This window comes from Simochromis diagramma, unplaced genomic scaffold (genome assembly GCF_900408965.1).
Source record: "Simochromis diagramma unplaced genomic scaffold, fSimDia1.1 OVJJ01000344.1, whole genome shotgun sequence".
NCBI lineage: Eukaryota > Metazoa > Chordata > Actinopteri > Cichliformes > Cichlidae > Simochromis > Simochromis diagramma.
In genome coordinates this window covers 15,081,469-15,099,764 of record NW_024387375.1, presented here as the reverse complement: position 1 = coordinate 15,099,764, position 18,296 = coordinate 15,081,469, and the positions used below count along the sequence as shown (strand labels likewise).

Genomic DNA, 18,296 nt, shown 5'->3' with positions numbered 1-18,296 from the left:
TACCTTCAGGGTCATACGTCACATGAAAACCAAAATAATTCCAAACGCCAGATCTGAATGAGGTTCAATTTGCCTGTTGCAAGTAGAGCTTAACTTCTGTCTCGCTAGCTTGCCCTGCGCTCTTCCTTCTGACTATGCTGTCTGTGTGGAGCGCTCAGTGGATCTGCGCTCGACAGTGCAGCCTAGGCGGAGTAGTCGAACGCAGATTCACTGAGCGCTCAACACAGACAGCATCGTCAGAAGGAAAATTGATAAAATAAATTACAAATGTTGTATTGTTCGATACATATGCGTACCGAACCGAAAGCACTGTATCGAACGGTTCGATATCGATACGAATATCGTTGCACCCCTAATATATATATATATTGTTTTCACCTGTTTTATTTAATGTGTTTTGGCTCCTTCAGAAGGATCTCTTCATACCAGCTCTTTAATACTTTCCACAGATAATAATGAGTGTGTGAGTGACGAGTCCTGCTGCAGCCACTTCTGTAAAAATTATCCAGGCGGCTATGAGTGCAGCTGCTGGCCTGGTTACAGACTAAATCCAGACGGTTGCAGCTGTGACGGTAAGGTTGGACTCTTAGCAGATCATCTAGTCTGGTACTTATTAAGGTTTTCTGTGTTGTGGCAAAGCTGTGTATGACACAAATTCTAAAAAGCGTATTTACTAAGTGAGTCCTGAAAAATTAATCCTTTCAAGGCCAGTTCCTACTAGAAAAGGGGGGAAAAAAAGAACATTTTACTCAAAAAGCGATGTACAGTCAAGTGCAACTTCTGGATGGGTAGAAAAAAAAAATCCATATCTGTGTCATCTTGCAGTGCTACACTACCTTTTCATATACTTGCACTATGTTTGCATTTTCTTCTGTTAGACATTGATGAGTGTCTGGCAGAGACCTCAGACTGTGAACAATACTGCATCAACACTGTGGGAGCGTACGAGTGCTTTTGTCAACAGGGCTTCCGTTTGAATGAGGACCGGCGCTCTTGCGTGTGTGAGTAACATTTTCAGCTTTCCAGATACCACTCTGCATTTCTTCTTGACATATAACATTGTACTTGGTCTCTTTAGCTCTTTACGACAGAGAGCTGGAAGAGGAAGATGAAGAAGAGGAAGATGAGGAAGTGCAGCTCGAGGCTGGCAGATTACCGGACCTGCTGTTCCGCAACGCTCCTCAGCTCCTGCAGTACACGGCAGCCTTGCGCTCCCATTACGGCAGCGAAGATGATGACGACGATGATGGTAGTCACCGTGGTGACAGTGAAAAAGTATTAGAGATCCTGAGAGAGCGCAGGGGAGAGCTCAGACTGGAAAGTCACATAGGTACAGTAAAAAAACAAAACCCGAAAACAAGAAAAACAAAGCATGTGTGCTGAGTCTGCACTTTGTGCCTGACCAGATCAATATTATTTTATTACTCTCCTTTTGTTTTCCTATTAAATGTTGATGATCTTCAGGAATTTCCTTTGGAATTTCCTTTTTTAGTGTGTCTAGATGACTCATTTGGGGAGGACTGCAGTGTAAGCTGTGAAGACTGCGTGCATGGAGCGTGCAACGTAAACAGAGACCGATGCGAATGTTCGCCTGGCTGGACGGGGGTCATCTGCAACGAGAGTGAGGATCTTTAAAAGTGTTCTGAAGTGACGTCTTTCCGTCATAACACAAACACTGTCCTTCGGGATAAATCATGTGCCACCTGTCATCAGTGTACTGTAGCAAGTTAGCTTAGCATGAAGACTTTGCTCCATCCAGAAGTAATAAAAACTATATGGTGGGATTTGTAAATACTAGGCTATATCTCATTGGCTTATTTTGCACAAAAAATAAAAAAAATTGTGACTTTATAAAAGTATTTCGTATACAAATGACACATTATGACAAAGCCTTAGAGGGGAAACTGGCTCCATATTTACCATTATTTTAAGTGGCACATGATCATCTTCTCATCTCACTTTCAGACAGAAAGGGATGAAGGGAAGACATTTATTTATTTATTTATTTATTTATTTGTATGGGAAAATTGACCAAAGCGAATGAGTCATGTCCTGATCACATATCTGATTCAGTTGTACATTGAACAGTACAGCATAGACGGGCATGCACATAGCCTGGATTGTATCACAAGGCACATGTTTTCCCAGAGCTATTTGAACTGCCTTTAGCAGTATGGTCTAGTTAAAGAAAGATGACATAGCTCCCTGTGTGCATCGATCCAGCGTCATGTATCAAAGCCTGACGGCTCTTGTGTGGGAGGCTGTGTTGTTTATGGGCTCCAGAACACAAGAGGGCCAGGGGAATCAATTTGTCTGCTACTACTGTGGCCAGGACCCACAGCAAGAGCACAGCCCGAGGCCAAGGATGTCCACTACTGGGTTACAAAGCAAAGCTTCATTGTTCCCATCCAGCTCTGTGATTAAAGGCTGTCTTTTGGTCTGAACCTGAGGAGGAGAGCCACGTGTGATAAGTCCATTAGAAGCAATCTGAAATGAGAGTCTGAGGGAGGCAGTGTTCAGATGCACACCCTGAAGGTGATGGGCCTGGGCAGCATTTTCAGGTGGAGTAGATGAGGAATATTGCTGCCTGAGGCAAAGATATGGGGAATGGTGCAGTAGACAACAACATAGGGGGCTATAAGGAAAAAAAAAAATGGGCCATGTATGGCCTTTAAAAAATGTGACATATAACATTTTTATTGTATGAAGTTGTATATATATAAAAAATATATAATTAACTGGGTTACTCTTTCCCATATCTCAAATAATTGAATTATATTTGAATCATATCGCTGAAGCAGTGTGCCAACTCTTAATACTGCTGTTGAAGCATTACAAGTATTTATGGTGTTTAAAACTCTCTTTGTTATACATGTTGCCTCAGGATGCCTTAAGTATTTATTTTATTTAACCAGGAAGTCAAGAGGGTACCTCAATACAAAACGACACCCTTGCCTACTCACCTGTTCACTGCCTTTTTCATATATTATTATGATTTCTCTAAATACGTCTTGTCCCTTCATTTATATATTAATTCATTCATTCTGAACTATTTCCTGTTCTTATCCTGTTCCAATACCACAGGGTGCTGCCGTTGCTACACTATTTTAAACAATTTCATCCTGCGATATAAAACTGTTGTAAAGAAGCTGCGATATGGAAGTTAAGCAGCAGTTAACTTGATGGATTAGAATACTTGAGCACGTCTTAAATGGCCAGCTGTTTCTTCTCAGAACTGCTAACAAGGCCAGTGAGATTAAGAAAGTCAGGCAAACCCACAACACCAGGAAAGAGAGGACGGAAGCTGAAAGTGTTTACTGCCTAGACCAAAACTCTAGCTTTTGAAGTGTTTATTTTCAAATTTAAAAAAAAAAAAAATATATATATATATATATATCTTTGGATTTCCACACTGAACTTTTTTTGAGCCAAAAAAAATCTTCATCTCCTTTCTCTTCAGCTTGTCCACAGGGGAGCTACGGACAGGCCTGCAACAGCCTGTGTCGCTGTCAGAATGGAGGCTCCTGTGACCCTGTGACTGGCAAGTGTTTGTGCCCCCCTGGGGTGCAAGGCTTGCTCTGCGAGGATGGTTTGTATACACGCATTCCTACAGACGCATGCAACCACCTGGATCTAGTTTGCTTGCGACCCCCTCCACATGAATTTAACTATGTGATTAGACATCTGTCAGAATGCTTTTATCCTCTAAAACTGATGAGTCATTAAAAAGATTTATGCTAGAAAGATAAGAAAAAAAAAACATGAATTAAAGCTTGTTTCATACCAGGGTGATTATCTTATAAATAACTAGATTCATCTTGATATCCCAGGGTTTGGAAATCACTGCCCTATATTCTTCTTCAGTGTGTGCTGAATGAGTCATTACCATTATTAAAGATGTCTTCTCACAAATGAGGCATGTGGGCTCTGTTGTATTTTTGAATCTAAGCAGGGACTAATTTATTTGGCATTATTCTTGCTCACAGGTTGCCCAAAGGGTTTTTTTGGGAGGCACTGCAGAAGAAAGTGCAACTGTCCCAACAGTGTGCACTGCCATCGTCTCTATGGAGGCTGCCTGTGCCCTCCAGGATTATATGGGCGTTTTTGCCACCTGGGTGAGTGAGAATTGTTAGAGTTCAAAATATTGGTGATAGCAATGTCAATGTTTTTAATGTCCCATATTAAAGAAAAGCTTAACAGTCAGGGAATATGAAACTTTTACTGCATTAGCTGAAGAGAGACTGTCCATGCAACTGACAATATTTGCTGTTGTGTTTCCTTATAAGATGACAACAATAACGTAGTTGTCAAAAAAAGTGTGAATAATACTTCAAAATCAAATTATTCATAACCAATAACAGTAAGCTTTAGGTTGTGTCAGCTGTTAATACGTTTTCAGGTTTGCACACACACACACACACACACACACACACACACGCACACACACACACACACGCACACACACACTTCAGTTTTCATAGTACTCAAACTGCCAACATTGTAAAAAATCTGCATTAATTTTACTTGTAATGAATACACGTTCTCAGCTTTCCGTTTCCTTTGGATGACAAGTTCACACCGACACGTCGCTTGCTTCACTTAGCCGTTTTGATGGTGGCACCAGGTGTGGAGGCAGCTCTCTGGGGAGCCAGTGGCCCTCCACTTTCTCCTCGATGAGGTGGACCGCCAAAGCAAACTCCTCATCGTCCAGCATGCCATCCCCGTCTACATCGGACAGCCTCCAGATGTGAGCGAGCACAGAGTTGGGCAGAAGAGTCTTTGTCATCCACTCTTTGACTTTGGTTCCGCTAAGTTTGCCCTCAGTTGGACTGAGGTTGTAGAAAATCTCATCATATTTGGGTTTGTATTTCTCCACTACCCACTCATCGAAATCTAGCTCGCTCCCCTCATCTATGGGAGGTTCTTTGAACGGGTCTCTGCTGTAATGCTCGGGCTTGAATGTTCTCAAAAATTCCCCGTCCAGCACTCCGTGGAGGGATCGCTTTCTCTGTTCTTGTTGTTGGATGTAGGGGACCAGCTTGGCGATGTCAGTGCTGAGGAGTTTATCCAAGGAGGCCATAAGGCTCGGTTTTAGCTTCTTGAACTTTGAGAAGTCTTGCCCCAAAAGTTTCTCCTGAAAATGTGTGCAATCGCATGTGAGACTAACACAGAACATTAGAGTGAATGAAATCTAACAAATATGGCATTTAAACAATAATCAAAGAAGTTGTTTTGTTGACCTGCATCTTTGTGCAGTCGGGGAAATCGCCAGCTGGGACACGATGCTGCTGCTGAATCTTGTTAAAAATCACGGGAAGCTGGTAGATCAGATTATGCTTCTTGCTTTCTCTACAAAAAATGGTTGGCATCTCCTGCTTCAGATAGCTGATAATGTGTGCATGAGCCTGTGAAGAAACACAAGGGAGTCACAAAGGTCACCACAGCAGCTGAATTTGTATATGCAAAGTACCGGTTGGAATTTATCATAACGGCTGATTTCTGACCCTCACTAAGCGCGCTCTCTTCACCAGGTCATTCAGCTTGCGTACTGCAGCGTTGCGTGGCAGGTTCCTTATATCGGCCAACAAATCCTCCTCCTCCAACTCTATCAGCTGGTAGTGGTCACACATCTGCCTCGGCTCTGACCAGAAGGATCCGATGTAAACCCGTAAAATCTCAGGGGTTCGAAACACTTTTCCCAGTGACCACATGAGGGCGCCATACACTCTCATCAGATACTGAGAGTCCACCCTGTCAGCTTTGTTGAGAACCACACGCAACTTGTCCTCATAACCGCACAGGGCCCCGAATGCTCGTGTGAGCTCATCAGAAAACTCCAGCTTATGCGCGTCAAACAGCAGGATGATCCGATCGACACGCTCTGCAAACCAGCGCAGCACTGCTGCGAAGTCATAGCCTGGGGAGAAGGAACAGAAACATAGGGGTTTCATTAAGACTGTATGTAACACAGCCTCACAGCCTCAAGCCATCGAGGAACGTTTTACACATCCCAGAGGTCCTCACTGGTTTCAAGCCATTTCGGTTACACCCACTGAAAAATGTGTCCATAAAACAAAGCAAAGGCTTTTCAGTTCCTCTCAGCTTATCTCCTGCCAGCCCAAAGTCATACTGCTTTCATCAGCTTTGCTTCTGCCTTCAAGTGTTTGAATTTTGCTGGCTGAAATGTTCCTACTTCACTGGGTCTACTACATGTATCACTCTGCTCCCACAGTCCAACATTAATAGAAGCAAAGGCTTGTTAATTTCCTCTGGCACTAAAAGGGAAATTAGAAGACATTCAGCCTCACCTCGGCTCAGTTTTCTTTTAGCAGCAGTCAAGATGCCTGGCGTGTCAATTATGCTGATACTCTCAAGGATCTGATTTGGCATCTGAACACACTGAAACCTGTAAATGTGATGCATTTCGGGATTACTTGATTCATTTATAGGAATAATGGCAAAGCATAATCCTATCAGTACATTATACAAACAGGAATTCTCCTCTGTGAACGCTCATCACCTGTTCAGAAACGAATTTCCAAAAGGGTCGAGGTTGCGAAAGGGCTTTTTCGGGTCCATCGTGAGGGCATTCCCAGGGATGATTCCCTCGACTTCTCCATACATGAGGGCAGTGAAGCAGTCAGTGGTTGGCTCTGGCCCAACTCTGCTACCAAGAAAATCTTGCTCTATGAGATACCTTGAGACACACATGGTGCAAACCAGCACTGTTATCTCCCTTTGTTTAAAACATGGCAAGTTAATGCATGCAGATCCTTTTTTTCCCTTTTTCTTTTTAATGATCCAAGTCCTGAGCTTACCTGATAAAAGTAGTCTTTCCTGTTGAGTACTGACCCATCACCAGCACCATCGGTTTGTTGTCAAAGTCTGCGTCCTCATAGCTTGGTGAGTGAAAGTGATGGAAAGAATAGTATTTTTCTACTGGCAGCAGCCGCTTGTAATAAAGATTCTTCAGCTCCTCTGTCACCATGTTGACGTCCCCCATTGCTTTCGGGGTGCTCCAAAGCCTCCGGAAGGACATGGCGACAGCAGTTTTACTCTTAATTTCTCAGTGTGGAAGCTGCTCGCTCTTCTTAGACCCAACTAAATGATGGAAGAATGTGCACAAGGCATATTATCAGATTCTCACAGCTGTCTGCTTCATCCTGCAGCGGGACGTTAGAGAGGGTGGAGAGGGTGTAACTGGAGCCTGCAGCTGCACCTAACATAAAGCCAATATCAAGAGGGACAGGGTGGAGTGCAGCTCAGCTTTTGTTGCTGTGTGGGGACAGTTTTGGCAAGATTCACCCACAGGGATGTAACAATTGTCAGACTTAAAGGTCATGCACAAAACTTAAATCTGTTTATTAAATGCGTTTATATACAAGCAGCAATTAAAGTACTTGCAAAAACAGTCAGAGGAGTCAAAGTTCAATAAATCAGGAGAAACAGGAGGCAGCAGTCACATGACTTCAGCCAGCAGAAATCTATCGTTGTCATAACATGGTGACTGGGTGTGTTTGTTTGGCTCATACTTAAGTGCATTTCGATAGCAAAGAATGTTTAATTTCAATATATTTTCCTTTTTTCCATGAAATTGTGACCAGCTAAACTTTAGACAACAGAAAGTGAAGTTGGTTTAGTGCAGCATTTCTGCAGCTATCAACAGTTATATAAGTGTCTAATGAACGGATTTTGTGTAGTATTACTCAAACACAAGAGGATAATCTAACCTTCTACTTCCATACTATCAGCCTTTTTCTGTCTGTTTTTAAAACCTCTCAGCTTGTCCCAGGTGGACGCACGGACCGGGCTGTTCCAAGGAGTGCGACTGTGTTCAAAAACATTCCACCGCCTGTGACCCCAAAACGGGAAGCTGTTTCTGCAAAGCTGCGTATCACGGCCCACGATGTGAACAAGGTATAAAAAGCAAGTTTATTCCTTGACAGGAATGAAGTGGTTAAGATTTGTGTTTGGTTACATTTTCAGGCCAAATGCTGAACAGAGACGAGGGCGTATTACTTTCTCAGCTGTTTTAAAGGTTCTAAACATGAACAAATATGTTTCCAGTTGCAGTAACGCATCTCTAATGTGAGCTACAAAGGGGAGTCTTGCTGTTTCCTTGCAGTACAGTTTTAGTATAATAGTGTGTAGAAGAAGAAGAAGAGTTTAGGAGGTTGTCGGTGGTCTTTAACAATCAAGCTTCTACTCGATGAAGGTATCTAAGATATTTGGTTAGAGACTGCACATCATCTTAATCTTTTATGCATCTGCGTGTCTCATTGTAGAATGCGATCCAGGCTTTTTCGGGCCCGGCTGTGAGCAGCCATGTGACTGTCCAGGTGGAGGGTCATGTGACCCCAAGACTGGAGAGTGCAGCCAGAAATGTCCTGCAGGGCTTCACGGACATAACTGTCAACTGGGTAAGCAAAAAAAAAAAAAAAGAAGAAAGATTTAAAGCACTTTGTAAAAGCCAATGTAAGAGCACATGTTCAGTTATTTTGATGTCTAACGTATGCAGTGCAGTTATTTTCAGATGTTTGGCTCGCATTAATAATATCACTCGTTCCTTTTAACCTCTGCAAACGCAGTGTTCTCCACAGAGCTCGATTCCACAGTGCACTCATGTGGTCACAGCTTTTATAGTGAAAGACCGCACAGTGTAATAATGTGTGTGAATTTGTGAACTGCGTGGGCCGGCATACTGACACGTGTCAGCACGCATGCTTATAGTTTGCATAGTTGTTGCTTGTGCAACTGTGTGCCTTTTTCAAAGCAGCGCATTTTGTTATGTGTTTGCTCAGCTTTGTCACATTTTTAATTTCCCTACAAAGCATATAGATCTTTCTTTACTCCTCTATCCTCGCCTCCTTCTTCTATTCATCATTTGATAGCTTTGACTGATTACGGGGATGTAGTAGGTGAAATGCATCTATGAATTCACCTGGTCAGTGCAGGTGTTCTTGTTGTTGCAAACTACACAACTAGAAAGCAGGGTTCCTGTACAGCAGGGTGCCCTCTGGCTGTTTACTCTGCTGGTTGATGGAAAGTTCAACCCTCTGTGCTGTGCTCTAAAGTGATGCTGAATATTGCTCAGGAGCCTCTGGTAAAAACATCACTTTATGTCTCTGGGGAGCGGACTAAGATAACAGAGTTACCATGTGTCAACACTAGTGCACAGTCCAAGCCTAGGCTTGCTGGGTTTGCAACCCAAATAAAAGGTTTTTTTTCCTTTTTCTCTAGGTTGTCCATAGCTTAAGTTGCAGGCCAGGTCATGACAGGGGCGATTTAATTCAGTTATTACAGCAGGAGCTTTTGGCAGAGGCTGAATAAATAAGCATCAAGTGATTATGATTTCAACATTTTCACTTGTCCAGCTGCCTCTCTTAATAATTTTTTTCACTGTTGTGTAACCCAGTCTTTTATTTTTTCTCCTGTTACATCATGTCTGTTGTGTATTTTGTGTTGCTAGCCTGCCAAGCTGGAAGCTATGGAGAGAACTGTCTTCTGACCTGTGATTGCAGTGGAGCTTCTTGTGATCCCATAACTGGACAATGCATCTGTCCTGATGGAAAGATGGGACACTCGTGCCAGGAAGGTATTCATTATAAAATTAAAAATTAATTTTTGCCTTATATACTGGGTTTCCATGTTATGTTTGGACATTTTTAAATAAATCACTGAACCTAACAAGCTTGTAAGTCAATATCTTTTATGACGAACTTTAAACAACATGAACTCCCTTAGTCAATATTTCTTTTAATTTCTTTAAGCAGGCTTCAGGAATACTTCTCCAGGCTTCTTGAAGGACATTCAAAGCTGTTGGCTGACTTTTGTTCTGTTCTCTGTCAAGATGATCCCACACTGCTTCAGTAATGTAGAGGTCTGGGCTCTGCGGAGGCCAGTCCATAACTGATAGTGATCCATTGTGTTATTTTTCCATATAGGTCTATTTTTATTGATTTACCAGTGTGTTTGGAATCGTTGTATGATTGTACTTTTCAGATGATCTTACATAGTGGATCAAAATCTCATGTTTTCATAACTCCATCACTTTTTACAAGATCCCCGACCTCCCTTGTACATATAAACAATAATTTGGACCAAAAATGTCAAATTTGGATTCATTATTCCTGACCTGTTGCCACTGATTTTCAGTGTGGGTCTTGTGTAGTTTGGCATAACTCAGCCTTTTTTCTCCCTGTTTTTTTTCTTCCATGAGAATGATTTCTTGACTGCTGTCCTCACACTGACACCATTTTTGATGAGGCTTCAGTGAGCAGTAGCTTGTTCATCTGAAGAGTCAGATGGATCTTTGGGGTCCTGTGTCAGATGGTTGTTGGATTTTTTTTCCTGTTTCTTAAGGACAATTTTCAATTACTGCTCTGAAGTATCATTTTAGGACTCCCACTTCTTCTGCTCACCATGACGATATGGGAAAGGTTTCAGATTCTTGGAGTTACCTCTGTTGGTGTAAAAATACATTTTTTATTCCTTTCAAACTGTGTTGTCTTTGGGATTTTGTGTAAACTGGTTCATCTCAGGACTGGACTGAAAATGAGCTAAAAAGCAGTCAATGACCAAAGAAAAACTTTGAGAGACCTACAAAAAGTCTTGAGCACTATTGCTCAGGATGACTTTAAAAAAATGACAAAAAAGTCTGAAAGCAAAATATTAAAAAAATCGTGGATGGCTCAAAACTGCACTTTACTACAATTTCTACAATATTTGAATGTGTATTAAATCTGAGAAGTTAAAAACATAAATACTGCGTACTGCTCTATCAAAGTGAAAGGTACTTGCTGTTTCCCAGACTGCCCTGATGGATTCTGGGGGTCAAAGTGCCAGTCTTCTTGTCCTGAGTGTCAGAACAGAGGCTCGTGCAACAAGCAGACCGGTACATGTGAGTGTGAGCCAGGATTCATGGGACAGCTCTGCCAAAACAGTGAGTTTGCATGAAATTTCTGAGATTAAAACAAAAAAAATCATTTAATAAACCAAATGTGTAAGCTGTAGCTGACCTTAATGCTGATGATAATATATTTAATGAGGCATACAACATTTTTTTTTTACTTATTCAACCTCAAATTTTAAAAAACAAAAACAAAAAATGATGATGTCACACTTGGATTTTGAAATTACTGTAATCTCCTCGACTTGCTTGAACACTTTAATTAAATTTAATTATAGAAAGTTCGTGACAGAATCAGTTTTCTGATTAATCACCTGTGTTGTGTAGAGTGTCCTGCTGGGTACCATGGACCAGGCTGTCTAACACCTTGCTCTTGCCACCCTGATGCCAGTTGTGACCCACAGACTGGGAAATGCATTTGCCCTCCTGGAAAAAGAGGCCACGATTGTGCAACATGTGAGAATGTAAACAAATGAGACAAAAATAAGAGAAAATCTGACAGAGTAGCAGAGAAAATAACTCACCCTTCACTGTAATGTTTGCAGTATGTGATCCTGGTTTCTGGGGACAAGGGTGCACCAGTTCTTGTCAGTGCCACGAACAGTCTCTGGGCTGTGACCCAGTCAGTGGTCAGTGTGCGTGTGAGGCCGGCTACACAGGAGACCGATGTGAAAAGAGTAAGTTATTGCCTTAGCTAGTAAATCATTTTGTCTCATTTTGTATATTTTACTAAATGCTGCCACCGTGGGACGATTTTAGTTACAGCACCACAGTCAGTATTTTTTTGATTTTATGTTTAACAAGCACAATACAGTTTAAATGTTTTATTCGATCCTGATACTGTATAACTGTAGATTTTACATGTTATATAAACCTCAGTTTAAAATGATAGATGGAGACACATGTGGGGAGTCTTCTGTTTTTTTTTTTTTTTGGATTGGCATTTTTTTTAGTTGGACATTCAAGAGACTGTGTAATGTGCATGCTCCAATTCACAGAGTGTATGAATGGCACTTATGGTCGGGGCTGTGCCCAGCTGTGCCAGTGTGAGAATGGAGCCCTCTGTGACCATGTGAGCGGAGCCTGTACGTGCTCTCCTGGATATACGGGCACCTTCTGTGAAAAAAGTAAGCCATGTGTTGTCTCTGATGTTATTTCTAATCTTATATCTTTACATAAATATATATTGTGTTCCTAATATGCCTGTTGTATGTAGCCCCAACCTTGCTACAGCCTTAAAAATCTCAAAAATGTTATTAAATCACTTGTACAACTTTTTTTGGTATACTGGCTTTAGAGTGAAAGTTTGATTTAAGGAACTTTTAATTGCATTATTAGACACAAATGTGGCTATAATTGTATCTTTATATGTACTTTAAGCTATTAACAGTGATTTTGGTTCCTTCTCACTTCAAGAATAAACCCTTAGGATCATTTTTTTTTCTTAAACCTAATTCCAGAAGTAATCCACGTTTTGAGCTTGCAGCTGCATGCGAACAAAACTTAGTTCATCCCTGAGAAGAAATGAAAGCCTTTGCAGTTCCAGTACTCTGGATAACCATGCAACATTATTCACAATTGACTCCAAAATATGTCTGTGGCAGTCCCGTCATAAGCGGATGTCTCATTTTAATAGAATGCCATGTCAATCCTCTTTAGCTAAGCAAGGTAATTTAAATGTTTCCCTGCAAACTTGAACTGATCAAATCATGGATAAACACACTCCTTTGATTTTGTTCTTGTTTCAGCTCATCCCTCCGGTGGACTGTTGTGTTTATGAGATTATGATGCATCTATCCATCCATCTATGCACTACATTGCACTTTTTAGTTTTCACAAGAATCACTTCTTTAGTGAAACCAGATTTGTGTGTCCCATGTATGATTTTTCTACAAATTCTCTTTATTTTTATAATAGCTGACCAGTCTCAACAAAAAACATACACAAAGCACTACCATGTGATGAGTCATGAGGCGATGAGCTCATGACATCACTGATGTTCTAGATGCACAATTGAAGCCAAAGTGGAGAATATATCACTTTCTCTTTCTTGAGGATTTAATGTTTTTCTTTGCTTTATTTGACATAATATCAGCATATACAGGGAGTGCAGAATTATTAGGCAAATGAGTATTTTGTCCACATCATCCTCTTCATGCATGTTGTCTTACTCCAAGCTGTATAGGCTCGAAAGCCTACTACCAATTAAGCATATTAGGTGACGTGCAACTCTGTAATGAGAAGGGGTGTGGTCTAATGACATCAACACCCTATATCAGGTGTGCATAATTATTAGGCAACGTCCTTTCCTTTGGCAAAATGGGTCAAAAGAAGGACTTGACAGGCTCAGAAAAGTCAAAAATAGTGAGATATCTTGCAGAGGGATGCAGCAGTCTCAAAATTGCAAAGCTTCTGAAGCGTGATCATCGAACAATCAAGCGTTTCATTCAAAATAGTCAACAGGGTCGCAAGAAGCGTGTGGAAAAACCAAGGCGCAAAATAACTGCCCATGAAGTGAGAAAAGTCAAGCGTGCAGCTGCCAAGATGCCACTTGCCACCAGTTTGGCCATATTTCAGAGCTGCAACATCACTGGAGTGCCCAAAAGCACAAGGTGTGCAATACTCAGAGACATGGCCAAGGTAAGAAAGGCTGAAAGACGACCACCACTGAACAAGACACACAAGCTGAAACGTCAAGACTGGGCCAAGAAATATCTCAAGACTGGTTTTTCTAAGGTTTTATGGACTGATGAAATGAGAGTGAGTCTTGATGGGCCAGATGGATGGGCCCGTGGCTGGATTGGTAAAGGGCAGAGAGCTCCAGTCCGACTCAGACGCCAGCAAGGTGGAGGTGGAGTACTGGTTTGGGCTGGTATCATCAAAGATGAGCTTGTGGGGCCTTTTCGGGTTGAGGATGGAGTCAAGCTCAACTCCCAGTCCTACTGCCAGTTTCTGGAAGACACCTTCTTCAAGCAGTGGTACAGGAAGAAGTCTGCATCCTTCAAGAAAAACATGATTTTCATGCAGGACAATGCTCCATCACACGCGTCCAAGTACTCCACAGCGTGGCTGGCAAGAAAGGGTATAAAAGAAGAAAAACTAATGACATGGCCTCCTTGTTCACCTGATCTGAACCCCATTGAGAACCTGTGGTCCATCATCAAATGTGAGATTTACAAGGAGGGAAAACAGTACACCTCTCTGAACAGTGTCTGGGAGGCTGTGGTTGCTGCTGCACGCAATGTTGATGGTGAACAGATGAAAACACTGACAGAATCCATGGATGGCAGGCTTTTGAGTGTCCTTGCAAAGAAAGGTGGCTATATTGGTCGCTGATTTGTTTTTGTTTTGTTTTTGAATGTCAGAAATGTATATTTGTGAATGTGGAGATGTTATATTGGTTTCACTGGTAAAAATAAATAATTGAAATGGGTATATATTTGTTTTTTGTTAAGTTGCCTAATAATTATGCACAGTAATAGTCACCTGCACACACAGATATCCCCCTAAAATAGCTAAAACTAAAAACAAACTAAAAACTACTTCCAAAAACATTCAGCTTTGATATTAATGAGTTTTTTGGGTTCATTGAGAACATGGTTGTTGTTCAATAATAAAATTATTCCTCAAAAATACAACTTGCCTAATAATTCTGCACTCCCTGTATTAGCTTGAGCAAGAGGAAGTTGCAGTCAGTTATTTTTACCATTAATAAATTCTTTTAAAAAGCCCCAAATCACTACCAATATATTTTGGCCAATCATTTTTATCACAAATGTAAATGTTTTGCAAAATGTAATTCCTGATTCTAGTTTGATGTAAGATTATGGCATTAACACTTTGCATCTTTAAAACGCTCCACACTGAAGGCTCTGCTCCATTCCTGCTGACACTTTTATTTTTCATCACTAGAGGGTGTTGCAGGACATTCTTCAATCTTTTCTTCAACTTCAGTGAAGCGTCCGCCAAATCCCGTGACTCATCCCGCTGTCCTTATAATATCATGAGCGAACCATTTCAGAATTCCAAGATATAATTTGTATCAGCATCCTGCCATAGCAAACCTTTCACATAACAAATATTCACCTGTATTTGTCCTGAACTACAAGACGTAACGGCAGTCTGAGAGTTTTAACGATGTAATAGAGTTGTTTTGACTTGAAGTGGCCTCCTGTTATTACAAAGCAAAAGATTTACTGTGACTGTACTACTAGTTCCAGAAATTCATAGCGCCTCCCTAGTACACAGGGCATTGTAAATCACAGCCATGCCACACCAGAGGAGAGCTTCACATCCCTAGTCATAACAGGTTAATGGCTGCAGTCTGATTGGACGTTGCTCTGGAAATGGAGCTATCACTCTGACTAGATTTTAGTTTCTGAAGGCCCATTCCCCTCAAACAAAGGTGTCCAGTTTCTCAGTGTTCTAATGAGCCTCTTCCTTCAGGAAAAGCCAGGAAGAGGCCTTGGCTTGACAACGTCCAGACCTCTTTACTTGATCGGTTTCAAAGAATTAAAGGGAACAAAATGACTTCTCATTAGAACTTAGATCTTGTTATTCACAAAAGCTGTTGGCTCCACAAGATTCAGATAGCTTGATAAGGCCAAAGGCCTTGTTGTGTTCAGCATTCTTGTGGTACTGAGGTTGATGCTAAGCATTCCCATCAAGTATTATTGGAGGAAAGAGGCCTGACATGCATCCAGCACACAGCTTCTTCAATTAAAGCCGATCATGCCGCGCTTCTGGTCCGCAGCTTTGATGTCTGCATCAAAAAAAAAACAAAAAAAACCAGAGTTCATTTTGTTGCAGTAAAAAAGAACTGTGTTCTGAGGAGCATTGAACATCCGTGTTCTTGTTGAAGAAACCGGGCCGTTTTGTTGTTGCAGCATTGACCTCTTTCAGTGTACGCAGACCCTGAATAGAACCAGGAAGTTCTATTCTGAGTTCTCTCTATCCGCTCTATTTCTGTGGTCTGCTCTCCCTGGCTGTGTGGTCCCTGGACCTGCTTTATGGGCTGACAGCAGTGGCTCTTACACAACCAGGGATCTGGAAATAATCCTTCTGTCTTAAAGAGCTCATTTAGTCTCGAGATGGAGTCTTTCAATGATGGCACACAGTATGTGTGTGAGTTTGTGTGTGATGGTGGACCGAATCCTGTGTTCCTACCTATAAACAAAGACTCAGAGGGAAGACTCTGCATTTACAAACACTAGCAGACACTGGGCTCATATCAAATGACAGATTGCAGCTCTGTGGTTAATATGGAAACCAGTCGCCCCCTGCTGGTGTATACAAATACAAAGTTTGTCATTCAAAATTGTGCAACTGCCTAAAGACTTCAAATAAAGTGCACGCGCTGCTGTAAACTTTGTCCGCTGAAAAGGAGAGTAATTGCTACATCTGTTGATGCGCTTATTGTTCCTCTTATTAAAAGGGAACATGACTCATCTGAGATGCTTTCTGTTTATATTTTAGCAGCAGAGATGTGCTGAGGTGCTCACTATATATCAAAGTAATGGCACTAAGGCATTTTTTCCTGCAGGACAAGCAATGCCAGCTTGTTGCCATGGTGTCAGCAAACGCTATGATAATAATAAACAGCAGACAATAAACTGACGATTTTGCTACCACAGAGTTAATGTACAGCTGCATTAAAATGACAGCATCCTCAGTGGGCTAGCTTTAATAACATCACAGCCTAACCACTACAGAGAGAGTCAAAGACGTCATGCTGTCAGCGTGGGAACACAACGACGGCCATGCCAGAAACTGCTGAGCAGCAAAGATACTTTTTTCCCAATTTGAGGCCTTGAGGCAGAAAAAAAGGAGGAGTGGACACCGTCATCAATTTGAGCGAGAGCAGGAGGGTATGATGCATTAACCGTAGGGGAACACCCTGACTAATGCGGCATTTATAATACATGAAACCACCAAGTTACACATTTTTGCCAATTTGTGGCTTCCTTTGGTCACGTTGCGCTCTGCTTTCCTTATTCACAGAAGAAGTAGTATATAAACGGAATGAAAGAGCTGCTGGCTGCTGAGATAATTTGGACTGACTCTATGCAAACCATTTCTCGCACACTGCTGCAACAGGAAACAGAAGAGGGTACTCGAAGAGAGAAATGTCAGTCAGTCCATGCTTTGGCGGGGAAATAGCAGCGTTCCCATAAATAAAGACCCGTGTGGGTGAAGTTTTTGTTTTGCAGGATACGACTATCATCCGAGTTTGCCTGTGATCTCCTCGGTGACAAATTGACCGATCAAAAATATAGGCCGTGAATAAACAGAGTCATTCTTTCCTGCTCTAGTGAAGTCATGCTTACAGATAATATTTACATCCAAGCAGTGGAAAGGCTCATTCATCCTGCAACCTCTGGCTAGGTTCCTCTGGATGGGGAGGCACTGTGTTTACCAAACTCTGTGAGTGTCACTTGACTATACACACACACACTCGAGCGATTTCTCTAACTTTCCTTGAGAATGGGAAACAGACCTTAAACTGGCATCGCCTTGCATCTGCAGCAGCACTGTCGTGTGTGTGTATGTGTGTGGGTACAGTAACACCAGGCTTTGTTTTGTCGAGTGTTGGTGGGGCCTGTGGACTCAGCAGGTGCTCTATTTACCGGCTCTTTGTGCCCCCTCTAACCCCCCCCCTCCCAGAGGGAACGGCCTCCGAGCCGCCATAAACTTTTGATGTGGCCCAGATCCACCACACATGTGGGACATGAGCTCACTTAACGAACGCAGACGCTTTGCAACAGCCGCAGTGTGGTACTGCAATTTGATATTGGTATTTTCAGTAGGACAGAGAGAGAAAGTAGGAAGAAGGGGAACAGAGCGAGAGTGGGAAAGGAAAAAAAAAAAGAACAAAATAAAAAAATATTGGCATCTAAACCTTCTCCTCTCCTCTTTTTTCTGAAGCTGCCAGTTCTAACCAGTCGGATGTTTTATCTCGGCCCACAGTGTGCCCGGACGGCTTTTACGGTCTTGACTGTGGCCAGATGTGCGAGTGCAGGAACGGTGCCCGTTGCCACCACATCACAGGAGCCTGCCTGTGCACCGCCGGCTGGGCAGGACCACACTGCATTCTGGGTAATGGAAGCCACATCATTAAAACAGGGTGTGAGGGAGGCCCTCACTGCAGCCCATCACGACATCCTCTCCTTAAACTCAGCTATGAAGTGTTTGTGAACAATTATCTCTATAATGAGACATTGCCAATGACTTTTTTAGGGATGGGTAAGGGTGGAGAAAGGAGGGAGCGCAAGAGTGCCCTCTGGCATACATGGTTTAATTGAAGTCTATTCTGGATAAATGCACCCACATGTATATAGCGATCAACATTAGGAAAGGGAGAGCTCAACTTGGAAGAGACTTTAGCAGC

The 18,296-nt window shown here is 42.1% G+C and overlaps 2 protein-coding genes across 2 annotated transcripts in view; one reads left to right on the top strand and one right to left on the bottom strand.

Moving 5' to 3' along the window:
• The window catches only part of megf6 (multiple EGF like domains 6), a 61,493-nt gene that overhangs the window by 28,460 nt on the left and 14,737 nt on the right, over positions 1 to 18,296 (top strand). The window contains exons 11-24 of the mRNA XM_040009202.1: positions 450 to 572; positions 879 to 1,001; positions 1,079 to 1,330; positions 1,493 to 1,621; positions 3,461 to 3,589; positions 3,987 to 4,115; positions 7,783 to 7,917; positions 8,286 to 8,420; positions 9,470 to 9,595; positions 10,811 to 10,942; positions 11,237 to 11,365; positions 11,455 to 11,586; positions 11,908 to 12,036; positions 17,876 to 18,004. Of these exons, the coding sequence (XP_039865136.1) occupies positions 450 to 572; positions 879 to 1,001; positions 1,079 to 1,330; positions 1,493 to 1,621; positions 3,461 to 3,589; positions 3,987 to 4,115; positions 7,783 to 7,917; positions 8,286 to 8,420; positions 9,470 to 9,595; positions 10,811 to 10,942; positions 11,237 to 11,365; positions 11,455 to 11,586; positions 11,908 to 12,036; positions 17,876 to 18,004 (1,932 nt within the window). The remainder of the gene's footprint in view (positions 1 to 449; positions 573 to 878; positions 1,002 to 1,078; positions 1,331 to 1,492; positions 1,622 to 3,460; positions 3,590 to 3,986; positions 4,116 to 7,782; positions 7,918 to 8,285; positions 8,421 to 9,469; positions 9,596 to 10,810; positions 10,943 to 11,236; positions 11,366 to 11,454; positions 11,587 to 11,907; positions 12,037 to 17,875; positions 18,005 to 18,296) is intronic.
• Positions 4,145 to 7,724, bottom strand: LOC120719752 (EH domain-containing protein 2-like). The gene is made up of 6 exons (XM_040009204.1): positions 6,819 to 7,724; positions 6,521 to 6,697; positions 6,309 to 6,406; positions 5,505 to 5,917; positions 5,241 to 5,405; positions 4,145 to 5,134 (listed from the first exon to the last, which is right to left on the bottom strand). The coding sequence occupies exons 1-6, from the start codon at positions 7,037 to 7,039 to the stop codon at positions 4,574 to 4,576; spliced, it is 1,635 nt and encodes a 544-aa protein (XP_039865138.1). The 5' UTR covers positions 7,040 to 7,724; the 3' UTR covers positions 4,145 to 4,573.